General features: G+C 41.7%; 1 protein-coding gene across 2 annotated transcripts in view; it reads left to right on the plus strand.

Moving 5' to 3' along the window:
• The first annotated feature begins 14,436 nt into the window (after positions 1-14,436).
• TTC39B (tetratricopeptide repeat domain 39B) overlaps positions 14,437-16,254 on the plus strand; it is a 71,591-nt gene continuing 69,773 nt past the window's right edge. For both annotated transcript variants that reach the window (XM_041416541.1, XM_041416543.1), the window contains exon 1: positions 14,437-14,601. In XM_041416541.1, coding sequence (XP_041272475.1) covers positions 14,551-14,601 — 51 coding nt within the window. In that variant the 5' untranslated portion in view covers positions 14,437-14,550. The remainder of the gene's footprint in view (positions 14,602-16,254) is intronic.

Genomic DNA, 16,254 nt, shown 5'->3' on the forward strand with positions numbered 1-16,254 from the left:
GATATGAAGGTTAAATTTTTTATTTTAACTTCTAACAATGACTCTTTGTTAGGAAAAAAGTAGTGTTCAGTAGCTGAAATCTGGACTGCTTAAGTTTTGTACTGTTTTATATTTACTTCAAAGGCACATTACACACATTTCAAGCTGAAAAAAAAATTTAAGTCAAGGTGGCAGAGGAGGAAGTGTTGCCCTAAAGCCTGTTAAAATAAAGAATGTCAGATGAAAAATAGTAGAAGAGATTTAGACTAGGTCAAAGGAAAAAGGGAAGTTGTTATAATCCATTTTTACCCTGGAAGCTATGCTGCATGACATTTTTGGAAGAAATCAGATCTTTTGTGAGACCAGATGGCACAGCTGGAATCTGAAATGGCAGTCCATGTGAAACATTTGGAAACTGTTTTTAATTCCTGTGGGTTTTGTTGCTGTTGTTTCATTCTGTTCATCTGGAACATGGAGCTCATCTTACTGCATGATCAGAGCAGCACTATTGTCAATGAAAGGGAGAGAAGAGGAATGCATAGGAAGGAGGAAGGCAGTTTTCAATCACTGTTAGGCCTCAAGGGAGGCCTAATTAGGCAAAGAATTCAAGGAGAACATTCTCTGTGCCCCTCTTTTCACTGATCATTCAGGTAAGCTTTGTAGATGTTACAGAAAATTTTGGACATTACATAGTGTCTTGAAAAGTTGCTTCTTCACTTTCTTACCAGTGGTAATTTGGAGACCTATGTGAAGCTTCAATTAATAAGATTTTCTACAGCTAATGCAATCTAACTATCTCTCGTTGTGCTAATAAATATGCATTCTGTTAAATGGACAATTTCAACTTATTGAATTATTTGAGAGTTACTGTATATAAGTAGACACTGAGATAAGCAGTATGAACAGGAGCATGGTTGCGTATGGCTTGTGCCCTCAAAGAATAACTCTAATTTGGTCCTCAAAACACTCTTCTCCCTGGCTGCATTTGTACTGCCACTTCTGTGGTTCCCAGGATGTCTGCTGTCCACATTCTCTGTGGCAACGTGCCCTCTGGACAGCAGCTGAGCCTGGCTCTCCGTCATACAGGATTTCTTGACTGATGGTGCTCTCCACATCCTCCTCTGACCCATGGACCAACCCAGCCATGCAAGGGAAAGGAACAAATAAACCACCACTGTTTGGTCAACTGCTTCCCTGCACTCTCCTGTTTTTTCCATTATGGAAAAAAAACAATTTTGTGCTGTAGAAACCTCATATGATGGCATCTTATTTTTGCAGCCATTACATGTAAATTAATTGCTGCCATCTCAGCTATCCTACGTGTTTATGGTGTCCCCATATCAGAAACATTAACTTAACTTAAAATGTGTGGTTTAACTTAAACACAGGTTTAAGTACTACTGCTGCTCCCTAGGAGACATTTGATTTTTATTAGCTAGTAAGGCTGCAGCTGTGGTTTGACTGACCCAGGGAAAAACTGTCAGTAGAACAAGAGTCTCTGTGGTCTCTGTGGTCTCCTCACCTCCCACAGCTCCCAGTGAGAGGAATATGTAGTTACAGGCCAAGACTAATCTGGAGATAAGCCCATTGACCTTTGGAGGTTGTGCTATCTGTACACAGACCTATTATAAGCAGATAGTGTATATATATATAATCTAGGCAATTATATGGTCTTATGTGTTTATGCAAATACCTGTGACAGTATCAAACCTAATCACATCCTGCTTATGCACGTTAGTTTTGTTATCTCATGTTGTAGTGCTGTGGCAGGAAAGCCGGGGCAGCCAGCACAATTTCATCCAGTCAGTATGTACCTGGACAGGCAGTAGAACTAGTTACCCAAGCTTCATACTAGTTCTCTATCTTCTGTCTTGTCCATTCTATCCATCTGCCTTTTTATGTGGCTGCATCCCAGTGCTTCTACCTTATTTTCCATTATGGATTTCCTTGCATACTGGTTCAAGCAGGCATAAAATGTTGCAAATACTTGAACCGTAACATTGCATTTCCTATTCCATCTTTATAAGAAAATTTCAAAACCTAAATCTGCAGGCCTTGTTTGCAGTCTGTAAAGAAAACATGATCAGACACACCATTCTTAAGCTTCAACTTGCTGGATCTATAATTTACTTTAATCTAAAATTGTCTAATCAAGAAGATTTTATTTTAAGGACTACAAATATATGTCCTTCTGCTGAGTAATCATTGCTTCAGTGGAGAATAAAAAGCCTGCAAATATATGCTTGGCTTCTCAGTATGACCTAGTGTGGTTCAAGCCATCTGTGTTTACAGTAAGACATCGCCCACATGCATTAGTCTGTAAACAGTATCAAACCCCAAAGTTTTTCTTTTTTTCTCTTTCACTCTCCATATATACTCTCCTCTTCAGTGTGTCTCCATACAGGAGACGTAAGTGTCTGCAAAACCACCTTTTTTTGAGGTCTGAGCTAGTACTTCAAAGATGCCTTTACAATATTAGTAAATGAAATAATTGCTAGTTGGTTGTTGTTAGTACTAAGGAAGCATTTATTAGCTGCCTAAAACCCTGTGGCAGTGGTTGCATATTCATACATATTCAAGACCCAGTCAAAATGCCAGTGAAACTCATGTGTTTCCCAAGCGTGTGAGGGGTGTTCGGGGGTTGGAACTCCATTTGGGTTTTGGAAACTCTATTTGTCCATGTCAATTGACTTCAGCCTGTAATCAAACTGTCTTTCAAATCAGTACTGGTACCAGGAACAGCCACAAAACTTATTTTTTAACTCTGTTATGTTTCTGCTAGCCTACATATATATTTATGAATATGATTATGCAAAAGACATAAAATCCAAGATTTAACCCCATAGATGTCATTGGCAAAGAATGGAATTCAGATCAAGTAGGACTCAGTACTTTTTAAAGGGTGTTAAGAGCACACCCACATTTCAGGTATCATACAGGGACACATTTGTGGAACACGTAAAGCACAGCTATTCTTAACATTTTATGACCTTCAGGACAAGGAAATACTCTTGGGCTTATCCCTGTTCATAAAAGACACATTGCCCCAAAAGAAAATTGACTCAACAGGGAAGGAAGTTCCATGGTTGTTGAAAAGATGAAGAAATTCCAGCACATTCTTACATCACAGAATTAATGGCCATGTGCAGCTCCTGAAGCAGTCTTGGGATTGTTCTGCATTCCTATTCACTGCACAACCACTCCCAGTGCCAGGAGATGAATTGCTGCTGCCATGGAAGAAGACAAGGCATTTGGTGAGGGGGAATCTGAAGGCAAAACATCTCCATGACATCTTTCTAAGTGTATATTATGCATGATGGCACGGGGAGAAACTCACCGATTGCTGTCAGCCAACTTTTCCCTTTTTTTTATTAAGTCTTTTGTGACCTCCAAGCATTGATTGATCTGCTTTGAAAGTCAAGGTTTTGAACAGCACTGCAGGGCCTGTTGCCTGCTTACCACACGCTTCATTTTTGGCTTCCTTGAACTGATAAGATTAATGTAACTGCCCTGCTTAAGCCTTAACTATTTCTTGTCCCCCAAGTATACTGAGAATAAAGCACTACGAATCTAATGAAATATGAAAACCACTTAGGAATTACCTTAAATATTACATATTTGGTTAAATAGACCAAATATGCCCTAAATCTTGAGCAGGTACAAGGGCATGTGATAAACAAATAGACAGACAGACATACCTGATCTCAATGTCTGGCAAGGTTATGGAGCAGATCATCTTGAGAGTGATAACATGGAACATACAGGACAACCAAGGGATCAGACCTGACCAGAATGGGCAAAGGCAGATCCAGCCTTACCAATCTGATCTCCTTTTATAACCGCTGACCTGCCTGGATGAGGGGAAGGCTCTGTCTACCTGTACTTCAGCAAGGCCTTTGACACTGTCTCCCACAGCACTCTCCTGGAAGAGCTGGCAGCCCACGGCTTGGACAGGAGCACCCTTCACTGGGTTGAGAACTGGCTGGATGCCAGGCCCAGAGAGCGGAGGGGAATGGTGCTGCATCCAGCTGGTGGCTGCTCACTAGTGGTGTCCCCCAGGTATCAGTCTTGTTTAATATGTTTCCTGGTGATCTGGATGAGGGGATTGAGTCTACCATTACCAAATTCGCAAATGACACCAAGTTGGGTTGGAGTATCCATCTGCTGTAGGGTGGGAAGGCTCTGCAGAGGGAGCTGAAATGGCTGGAGAGATAAGCCAAGACCAGCCCCATGACATTCAACAAGGCCAAGTGCTGAGTTCTGCTCTTTGGCCACAACAACTCCAGGCAGTGCCACAGGCTGGGGGCAGAGTGACTGGAAAGTGGCCCAGCAGAAAAGAACCAGAGGGTGCTGGTGGCAGTGGCTGAACACGAGCCAGCTGTGCCCAGGTGCCCGAGAAGGCCAATGGCGTCTGGGCCTGCATCAGCAACAGTGCGGCCAGCAGGAGCAGGGCAGGGATTGTCCCCTGAATTTGGCACTGGTGAGGCCACACCTCCAATCCTGTGTCCAGTTCTGGATTTCTCAATTCAGGAAGGACACTGAGGTGCTAGAACATGTCCAGAGAATGTCAACAAGGCTGGTGAAGGGTCTAGAACACAAGTCCTGTGAGGAGCAGCTGAGGGAGCTGGGAGTGTTTAGCCTGGAGAGGAGGAGGCTCAGGGGTGACCTTAACACTCTTTATGACTGCCTGAAAGGAGGCTGTAGCCAGGTTGGGGTTGGTCTCTTCTCACAGGCAATCAGCACTAGGACAAGAGGACACAGGCTTAAGTTGTGCCAGGAGAGGTTTTAATTGGACATTAGGAAGAAATTCTTCATAGGAAGGGTGATTAGAAATTGGAATGGGCTGCCTGGGAAGATGGTGGAGTCACTGTCCCTGGAGGTCTTTAAGTAAAAACTGGATGTGGCACCTTGGGCCATGGGCTAGCTGACTTGAGAGTAGGTGTTCAGTTTAGTTTGGACCCAATGATATCAGAGGACTTTTCCAATCTAAATGATTGTGTGATTCTCTGTGATTCTGTGATAGACCAACAAACAGGACAGAGAAAAGGACACATCAAACAAATGGAAGCAAATTACAATAAAGAAATCTATGATGATTTATAATATTTTAGGTAACAATAACTTATGCAATGGAGAATCAGAAGTTGTTTATCCTATTGGCCTTCACCAGTTGGTAAAGCAATTGCCAGCAGTTTCAACAAGTGTAAGTGTCTGGATGGGTAGTCCTATAATAACTACTCACTTTGCATTCATATCTCACAGAATCTTGTTAGTGCACTCATATTCTGAGGATGAGTCTGCACTTCATGTACCGGAGTGGAAAAGGCCTGCCCTAGCTCAGTCACATGATGCTGAATTATTTCTCAGAGTGAGCACCCTGAAAAAATACTGAATAGTAAATATCCAAAAGTAAATTCAGGGCTTTTAAAAGTGGAAAATGAGATTGGATCAGTTAATGAAAGGATCTGAAGTACTCTAAACTTTGTCTTCTAAGTGAAATAAAAAGAGAAAATGTTTCTTTTTCTTAATTATTATTATGTTCTTCATTTAAAAATTAATTTTGAAAGCTTTTTTAGCTTATCAATATAGAAACTAGAAAGAGGTAAAATATTATCTGGTCTATTCATGCCTTTCATTCTGCGTCAACACAGAAAACCAAACCTATTCTGTCCTAGTAGAAAATCTCCTTGTTAAATAAAAGTAGTTTTGTGGTTTTGAATAGAAACAGTAAACATTATGAAAAGTCTGAGCTGTCTCTTTTTCCGTATGACCCTTAATTTTCTTACCAAAAAACTGTTCTCTGCATAATTGATAGGAATACAAATCACCTTATCTCCCAAAGTATCTCATATCTTGCTACAAGAACATTTTTTTTTTTTTTGTCAGAATACCTCTGTGCCCAGCTAGTTTATTGCTCAGATGAAATCTTCTCCTCTCATCTGCCTGTAAACCAAACTTGGAACACTGAGGAAACATTCTCTTTAGAAAACATTCTCTTGTATATTAATTATTGAGTACATGCTCTTCAACGTTTGGTATTTTGCTGATGCGTGAACAGAAAATTTTCTTTAGGTTATATGTGGCTAGTAAATGAAATGCTCATTTGGGAAATATCTAACCTCTGTTTGATGTTTTGACATCTCCTGGGCTTGTGCCACACAAGCTGAGGACATTAATCAAGCCAGAATTACTTGAATTTACCTTCATTGCAGACAGAAGTGCCCATGTGAATTCCGTTCATCCATGAGCATTTCTGATGGTTTCATGGCTTTTCAAATCAAAGTAAATACATACCCATAATACACTGATTTCCCTGTCAGGGTCTACATGTAGCCCCTAGTTGGCATATGGCTAAACGAAGTATTTTCACAAAGAGCATAGGTACAGGAGGGCTTTCTACAAGATGTAATTAGCTAATTTGTCTCAGAAACCCAAAATTAGCTATAAAAAGACTGTAAGTTCGCCAGATGCTTGCTTTTTCTGCATAGTCCTCCACAAGTCCACTTATCCTCAGATCCCTTTGTGAAGTATTTATTTCTCAGTTCTTCCAGATAGTCTACCAAATCAGTGGGCAAGTGAGCTCCCACAAAGTACTATGTTAACATTGTGATAAAGAATGCTTACTTTCAACCCTAATAGAGGAACAGTGGAAAACTGCTGCACACCAGAGTGGCATGGAAGCATATTAGTTTGGGCACAGCATCATACTAACATGCCTACTGGGCTCTTGATTAGAGCCAGATCAGATACAACCGACAAAAAATGGGAACAAGGCAGGCTGGGATTCATCTATAACTTTATCCATTCTCTAAATCTATTAATAAATTCTAACTAACAAAGTAAATAAAACATTTTAAAGAAATTTGTTATACAAGTCTTGCATTTTTAGGACTTTAAAATAACTGGTAGTTTGAATGTGCTAATTAAATCATGGTGCAGTTAAAATTCAAAGTAAACTTAAGAAACAAAGTTCTTGAAACCTACAGTACTTGTATTTAAGTTACTAATGGATACTGTTCACTCTAATAAATACTAGTAAGAGAATACACTAATTCACATTATTCTTAATATGTCTCTCTCTCCGTTGGCTAATGTAGAATTTTAAAGCCAGAACACTTACATTTAACCTTCAAGAGCTCTTACTAATATACTAGCCAGATGCTGTTATATACAGAACAAGGTTTATGTTCTCAGATGAGACACCTTAGGCTTTTCTCAGCTAAATGTATTGCATTTGGCTGCAAAATACAGAGACAGTTCCTAGCCAAACAGCAGCAAAATCCCTTCACTGAAGACGGACCAGACCTAGCATTACAGTAGGAGCTTCTGAACATGGCAGCCCACATGACAAGAGGAAGGAATCATGTCTGTTTTGCAGTCTGTGTTTTTTAGAAAAAGCATATATAACATGGATAATCTGTCAATTAACAAGATTTAAAATACAAGTATGTAAATAAATCAATCAATAAATGTATTTTCCAAAAATGTGAAGGGAAGACCTTTGAATACAATTTAACAACATGCTCCGCTAGTGAGCATTTTGTTAAATTGTAGGAAGAACATTGATTTGTATCAATGTTCTTCCTACAGTTTAACAAAATTGCAGGAAGAACATTGATTTGTATATGTGATATTTTGGATTTTGTCTCAGTGATTATATTTTGGTGGGGGGAAGGAAGGGGTTGCTTTCAGGCATTTCCATTCCCTGATGACTTGGACATGTAGCAACCATCTGTTCCGCTGGTTCAATCCTGAACATGTTGTCTTCAGAGCAATGAAAGAACAACAAAATGAATAGACAAAAGATGTGACATATTTTCTGGCAAGTTTTGTCATTAAGGCAAAGAACACTTGTGTAAGGTGCAGTAATAGCTTTTTCCATTGCTTTTCAAATAGTACAGTATGTGATGAAAAAACACATGGAAAGGACTCAGCTACATAAGTAATATAATTTTAAAGATGTCATTGTCTCCAGTTATTACAGGATTTACAGGAAGTCTCCTCCATTTCTTGAAGCTAATAAAACTATCAAATGACAAAACACAGTTTAGATTGTTAATAGGACCAAAGGTTTCAAAGGGGAAAAAAAAGAGCCGATTAAAAATTAACCTTGGTGCAGCAATGCAGGCACATCCTTAAGGGTTTATTTAACAAGACATTCTGCAGGAAGAGGTGTTCTATCATTTACAATATGGCATTCAAACATCAAGCATCATGTTAGTGTCAGGGGTACATTAATGTATTTTATTTTCTAAACAAGTAACATAATGTAGTGTGGCTTTTTATATCTTTAATTTTTTATATCTTAAAAAAAAGGACAGCTGGGTGAGAACAGTCACAGTATCAATCTATAATTGTGTGAAAATGCACTTTGACAAGAGGTTGGGAAAATGAACATCAAAATACTTCCAATGAGATGAAATGTGATCATGAACAGGAAGAGGCTTAGAGGCAAGAATGGGAGAAGTACAAAGAATATCTTGCTGAAATAGCAGAAAACAGGAGAGGAGAGGAGAGGAGAGGAGAGGAGTGGAGAGGAGAGGAGAGGAGAGAAAACTGCAAAGAGATGAGACATCACATACCAAGATGCAAAGTTATTTACTTCCATCAGGTGTAGGTTAATCAGCTGGCCTGATACAAGGGGAGGCCTCTTAATCCTCTACTAAAAAATGCTTTTGGTGGGATAAATGAGCAGAAGAGGAGAAAAACAGAAAAGAAAATATACAAAAACATAGAAAAGCAAAGGAAACTTCTCATTTTTCTTTTGGATGGGGTAAAGGGAATTTGCTGGAATGTGCTGGAATTGAATAGAATGAAATAGAATGGAATTTCAGAGAGTGGGAGTGGGGTGGAACAGGATAAGCATGTTGAGAAGAGAATGCTGACCAGTAAAGTTAGGAGAAGTGTAGGTGATAGGATGCTTACCTGTGCTTTGAAATGTAGTGAAATGCCAGGTAGATTTTTGGCTTAGTTGTCTAAAATCACAGAAAACAGAGATACTTTTAAGCCTTCTAAAATATAATAATGTTTTAGTGTTTTGTTTTGTGTTTTTGTTTGTTTGCTTGGTTGGGTGTTTTTTTTGTTTATTGGTATTCTGCATGGCTTATTGATTTCCTCATGTATCACCCTGTTGAGTCTGACCTAGTACTCCGAGGTTTTGCTGGGAGGTCTGTACTTACATGGTGTATTAGTGTTCTTAAAGTATGTCTCTAGTGCAACCTTCTCTAACCTTGAGCTTGGCTGTACATCCAGCAGAGGGTAGATCAGATACCCTCTGACTTACACTGTTGTGAAAAGCTGTCCATTGGCTGTGGATAAATCCAATTTAAATGGTGTCAGCCTAAGAACAGCTTCACTCTACCTGGAGCAGGAGAAATGTATGTAAATTTTTGTTTTGTTTTGTTTTGTTTTGTTTGTTTCTAGGGCTAGAAAGTTTAAGTAGTCTTTCTTAGTGGCATCTTTCATGGTTCTCCCTTAGGAAGCTTATAAGGGCGTACAGAAAATAATCCAAATATAGTCCGTGAGTTAGAGATGGCACCTATAGAAATGTTGATAGGAACTATTATGCAAACAATGTCTGTGTAGATACATTGGTAAAAGAACTAGAGGCTGCTAGTTGAAATCTGTGTGAGTTAATTGCATTATGCTTTCACTGAGGATCACTAATACAACCTGGCTTAGGTATACAGAAACAAGTCACATGGTAACCAAGGTAAACCTCTGTACCATGTCCACAGTTCATTGTTGTCCTTACTCTGGCTTTGTGAAAGAGGCAGGGCTTCCCTGAACAGAGGAGACTTCCTCATGTGTCTTGTTCAAGATCCTATTTGTGCTGAAATGCCTGATCATTCTCTCACAATCTCAGGATTTTGTATGTCTTTCCACCTCTGCAATATTTGCTTCATGCTAGTATGGTGAGTGAAGGCAAATATGTCTGTTTGACAAAAAGAAGAGGCTTTACTTCAAGATAGCCACCATCCATTTGTTAAATATAGAAACAAGATCTGGGAGTTTGAAACCATTTTAGTTCTCTAAAAGAATGCCTAGCAGAGTATGAAAACCTAAGTACTCAAATAAAATCTCTGCATATTTGTATTTGTGAAAGAAATAACACCTTGGTTCTTCACTTCCAAATAAAATTCTTGAGAGGTCTAACAAACAGCATTTAGATGAAACAGCTTACTGTAGAACACTTTCACTCCTAAGTCTAACAAGTCAGTACTTTAAGCTTTACTCGATGTCCATATCTGTAATTTGCAGAACACGAGTACTCTAGGCTGTAGTACTGCCTCCATGCATGCCAGGTGTTTTGGAAAGCCAACTTTCTTCCACGTCTTTCATAAAAATTGTGTGTTGGTGTGTTGATTCAGGTCCTTAGCTCACTCCTTTTGGGGTTTTCTTGGGGCCCAAGGCCAGACCACGTGTTTTGAGCATACTGAGTTGCCTTACTCTAGTGCTTTTAATTGTTGCATTTACTTAGCTAGGTGGGCTGCTTTGTGTCTTGCTACACCCTCCTTTCAGTTGGATGTGGGAAAATGGTGCTGGGACTTAAGAGTTAATATTCCTCCTAGAGCCTAGGGTAAAACTTGTTGCAGTATTGGGTAGTGCGTTTGTGTATGTGGAGGAATTGAATTTATCTCAGAATGTACCTTAGCCTTCTCATACCACTACATATATGCATCAATGCACTCTCATGTGTTTTAATTCTAAAGGGATTACTGCTGTTGCTATAGTAATGGCTGAAACACTGTTTGTGTCACAGACTAGCTCAGCTTGTGGAAAGAAATAATATTTTCATATTGATTCCCATCAAGAAGAGGTGTTGCTACCTCAATTGGCAAATAAGTGCTGGTTAAAAAACCGCTAATTGCCTAGAGGTTATAGCATAGCAGTTATAATCCAAAGGGAGATACACTGTAAGCAATTTTTTTGCTCTTGGCTGTTACATCTTGCCTTTTCTTTCTTTTTATTTTTTTTACAAAATAGTATCTCTGACAAATTACTTGAAATATATCTGTCTGTGGTTTGCTTTTTTATTTTTAATTTTTTTGCCAGCTTCTAACTCAGTGCCACAGTAAGAAATTTCATTCTCTTGATCTTGAAAGGTGTTCCTCAAATATGGTGATTCTGACTCTCTCAAAAAATATTTCACAAGGTGTTTTTGTGGGTAGAGTCACATACAGTTTGTACTGCTCAGAGTACTCACTGTTCTAATAGGTAGTGTATGAAACCGTACTTCTAGAACTAGGCGGGAGTCGGTTTCTGCCCTACTTACTTGCCCTAACTCCATCAGGCAACCTGCTAATTGTTTAATGAGTGTTACTTACAGCTTTGCTGTTTGTTTGAGTCTAAGAGTAACCATAGAAGAAAGTAGCTGTAGGACTGCTAGGGCAATTTCCTAGGCTTCCTTTACAGAGATTCTATTCTCAAGGATTATTTTCTAGTCCTCAAGAAAACTGTATCAGTACCAAGGGTGAAGTGGATTTTATTATTCTATATTATCTAATCATACGGGGCAGAATAGGACTCTTCATCCTTGTAAGAGCTGTATTTAATTGCTTAAGCTCAAAACAATAGAAAAAGAAAGATACTTATTTTTCCAAATTGTCCCATGAATTCTTATAATGAGGTAAATTCATAGTGAATAGCTATATTGTGAAGGGATACTCTAGAAGAATTATCAAATGTCCAAACAGTGTTAACACACAAAAGCATGCAAGTTATGGCTGTGAAAATGGGGAAGACGTAGCTTTTTCTGTGTGGGAATTCTATCCAGCTACCTGACAGAGGAAAACAGACTCTCAAGGTCTTGCCTCCTCTGTCAGATCACAGCAAAATCCTTTCAACACTTCCACTGGAATGTTCTCTGAATACTTTTTGAAAGATTAGTAATCAACTCATAATCTTCTTAATTCTTGCTGCAAGACACCTACAGTCAAATGGATAGAAACTAGAGCTGGCTGAGAACTGCTGCAGGCTTCTCAGAGGATTAAGACCTGTTATTCTTGTTCATATTCCTTCAGAAATGGAGGGTTTGTTTTTGTTTTTACAAATGGAAAACCATAAGAGGAATTTACAAGGATTTTATTTAACGCTTACATTTCAAGTGAGAAGGGGAGGAATTATTAAACTCGATTAAAGCCAACTGGGGTGTGGTTTTGAGATGTCATTTTTGACTATTTGACTATTATTACATTATTAAATTACTTTAGTAAAAGCAAGCACTGTGGAAGCTTGCCCGTTGCCTGTGCCTTTAATGAAAGCGAGCCTGTGGAAAAGACCAAGAAAAACTCAGTAATGGCTCTACCATTCCCAGGGCTTGTATTCAGACTTCAGTAGCAATTTTCATGCCTTAGCTACCTCGATCAGACATGATTTGATGCAGTCATCTCCTCCACAATTATTTTAGTACACATCTTCGTTCTGACTGGAGAAAGGCCATTGATACATATCACCCTCAATCTGCCCAAGAGTATAAGTGAACTAAAGGACTTGGTGGGGAAGAGAGAATGCAGTAATATAAATGAAACCTATCAAGAGCCAATTTTGACAAAATGGTGATGAATGAACTAGTCCTTGATCTTGAGCTTGCTGAGTACATTAACTGAACCTCTGACTCATGGAGCTACGTTTTCCACACACAGAGTAACCAACCACCCATGACTTAAATCTCTGCACATTAATGGGATTTCCCCAGCCTAACTTTAGAGGTTTTTGTGCTATAGTACATTAACAGTTTACACAAGAACTTAAGTGATCATGCTCATGCTAAGTTTTTATTCTCTGTTGCTAATGCATAACTGCTTAGAAGTGTGGCTTCTACTGAATGGCATAACTAGTACTCATCCAGAACATATGTATTAGTTGTTATCCTCCACATATAACACATATCCCACAGTATTCTGTTAAATAATAATAGTGGTTAAAAACTGGGTTTGAAAAGGAGGTAGTATGCTGCTCCAGCCTAAAGGATACCTCAAAGGGATTGCCTGTGAAGTTGAAAAACAGAAAGAGAATCATGTCTTCAAAAGAGAATAACTTGCAGAATAATTCTTGTGAACAGCATAAAAAAGGTTTCAGGTGGAGCTGACATGTGGGCAGACATGACTGTGCTGTGAGTCAAATACAAAGCATGTATGAGCCTGTCTTCTCTTTTGCAAGACTGGTATATTTCATGTGCCTCAGTTCAATCCTGGAAAATATTAATATCACTGGAGTATCTTCCAACAAGTTGCCAGTAAAGAAACTCATTAAAGTGCAATATGAGAATGAGAGAACAGTGTGTCTGTGGTACCCTAACTGAATTTTGCAGGAAAGATGAACATATTTATGTTAGGTTCCCCTCCCCTTTTTACTTAGTTGAGATGGGTAAAAATAGCAGATATTGCAGAGCAGTCTATGAAAGATTAGTAGGGACACTTCAGTTGTCAGTCTACATTGAACATCTGTACTTCTCCCTGTTCTTAGACTTAAGGACCTATCTAGACTATATTCCCAAATCTGGTTCTAAGGAAGCCGGACTATCAAAACTGTATGTATTTTTTAACAATGGCTGTGACAGAGAACTAAGCAGTAGGAAGTGGGCATCATGCTACCCTACCTGCCTTTTAGTTGGCATTGACCTTAGCTGGCAGAATACAGAAAAGTGGAAATTGGTACATTTTGAGCACAGAGCATTATGATACTGTGAACTAAAGACAGGACAAGGTGAGGTGGGGGACTCTAATAAGAGTTCTCATTAAGGTGGCTGCTTTGTGAACTTTGCAAGTGATAGCCAGCATGGTGAGGAAGCCGTTCTTCCTCAGAGCCGGGCCACTAGGAGCTGAAGGACTGTAAGAGAAAGTTTCTCCCGGACATCAGATACTGAATACCTGTAGGTCACTGACAACATCGGAGTGGCAGGGTCTGCACGCAGTGCCACGCGAGGCCCCTCGTGCTCGTGCTGCCCTTTCCTGGAGCAGCTGGTCGGGCGGCGCGGCAGATCCCGGAGCAGGCTGCTGGCACCCGGCACAGACCGCCAGTCCGCCACTGTTGGTTCAGGTATGCTGAATCGGCCCGGGCTGCCGCTCAGGTAACCCAGGCACCGGAAAGGACACGGCGGGAACGACTGCGAGAAGCTTTACCGCACGTCTGTCAGTGAAACCGGTCACGGTGGCGCGAAGCCGCAGCGTGGCTGGAGGTGGGGCTGCAGGACGGGGGAAGGACGGGGGAAGGACGGGGCTTCGGTACGAGTTTGGGACGGCGCTCCGCTTGCTCCGACCTGTCCAGCTGCACTCTCCGACCGCCCTCGAGTCCGGCAACCTCGGCACATCTCAGGCCGGCCCGGCCGAGAGGCAGAGCGGGCGGTGTGGCGGGGGCGGACGCCAACGCCGCGGGCCATCGGGACGCGACCGGCGGGGGCGGACGCCAACGCCGCGGGCCATCGGGGCGCGACCGGCGGGGGCGGGTCCTGGGCCGGATCGAGCGGGGGCGGCCGGGAAGGGCGTGGGGCGGCACTGCCGCTGGGCTGTGAGCAGTGGACGGCGCGCGGCGGCCGCAGAGATCTCTCGCGGCGGGCAGCGGAGAGGGAACATGGCGAGCGTAGGAAACGGCACGGAGGAGAGCGGCGGCGGCGGCGAGGAGGTAAACGGAGAGCTACTGCCGAGGGGCTCCGGGCGTGCGGGCAGCGAGCAGCCGTCCCCGCCGGCGCGGTGGCGGCGGGGTGATGTGGGCAGAGGCTTCTCTGTACCGTCCGTCCCGATCGCCCACCTGCTCCGCGATGGGGGCTGATGAGCAGGCGGCAGGACAGGATAGGGGCAGGCCTGACCGCCGGTCTAGGGACGAGTCCGTCGTCTGAAATTGGGGAGAGTTGTCCCGGCAGCGGGGCCGCAAGCGGCCCCTCGCTGCATCCCCGTAATTTGTTTGGTGTTTTTTTTTTTCTTTTTTCATTCTCTTTTTTTTTTTTTAATTTTTTCTTTAACCCCAGCTTCTGCTCTGCTCCGTGCGAGCGTGCCGCGCCGTCGCTCCGGTGTGCGTCCCTCCCGGCGGGCGGGCGGCAGCGAGCCCGCGCAGGGTGCCGAGGGACAGGTGTGCGGGCAGCGGCCACCCCCGGCTGGGCACACTGGCCGAGGCCTCGCTGTCGGCGTGTCCGAGGGGGCCCCGTGTCCTTGGGGTCTTCCATGGGCACTTCCTCTACCTGGGAGATGCAGATGGTCAGAGCTGTAGTTTGTGTAAGATGCGTTGATAATTTCGCCGTTGTTTTGTTAAAGGTCCTTCAAACAGCCCAGACAGAAATCCCTTCAGACGATCCCTTGAACTTGAAGATTTTCCTTGTTAACACCGTCAGTCTAGGAGAACACGGTAGCAGGATTCCTTGACAACGCCTCTCAGAAACTGGTGATTGGAAAGTGTTGTCCTAGATGAGCTTTTGAGAATGGTACTGTCAACGTGGGGCAGTTTTAACTGGAGCGTGCTTTTAAACACAGATACCCAGATACACAGATACACGCAGTCCTGGCAGGTGCGTGTGGGACTATAGACTTGATTTTTGACTGCACAGTCTAGAGTGAACGATTTTAGTGTTGCATGCATCCAGCAGCTCCTTCAGGAAGGCTGGCAAGGCAAGTCTGCCCAAATTTTGCTGAAGATGCTTTATGAATGAATACTTAATACGTTCGGTCTTTTTTCAGCACCCAGTGTGTGAGTTGTGGCACTATTTTGTACAATGTGGCAAGTGACTAATGTGTACGTAGGATTTGATGTGCTGTGTAGTTAGTTCAGTGGAACTAGCTTGTTCTTGGTTAGGGAATGGGAATATATGTTAGCCTGTATTTCAGAGCATGCTGAGAAAGTTTTTACTTCCCAAGGTTATATGTGGCAGCAGTGAAGAGGATGTGAAATGCTTGAATTTCATTGTATACCAGAGTGAATCACTGCAAAATGATAGAGTAATCTCTATGAAGCTGAGATTTTTTTTTTTTCCAGAGTAGGGAGAAAAAAGTTATTAACTAGTTCTTGCAGCTCTCTCAGTCAGCAAATAGTCGGAATGCACAGCTGTTGAAACAGGTATTCAGCAACTTTGCTGTAGCCCAGCTGTTCTGTATGAACAGTAGGAAAGAACTTCAGTGAGTTTAGTGTTAAATGTTAATGCTTTTTTTTGAGGAAAAGAAGCTGCCGTGCAAAAAAAAAAAAAGGTAGGCATAAAAGCCGATGAAAGAGGCGTTATTTGAGCAATACTTTGCAAAAAGTGTAGTTTTCTCAGTATAAGCCTAAAATACCTCATGCTTTTTGCATGTG

This window comes from Onychostruthus taczanowskii, unplaced genomic scaffold (assembly GCF_017590055.1).
Source record: "Onychostruthus taczanowskii isolate IOZ18803 unplaced genomic scaffold, ASM1759005v1 scaffold52, whole genome shotgun sequence".
In the NCBI taxonomy this organism is placed as follows: domain Eukaryota; kingdom Metazoa; phylum Chordata; class Aves; order Passeriformes; family Passeridae; genus Onychostruthus; species Onychostruthus taczanowskii.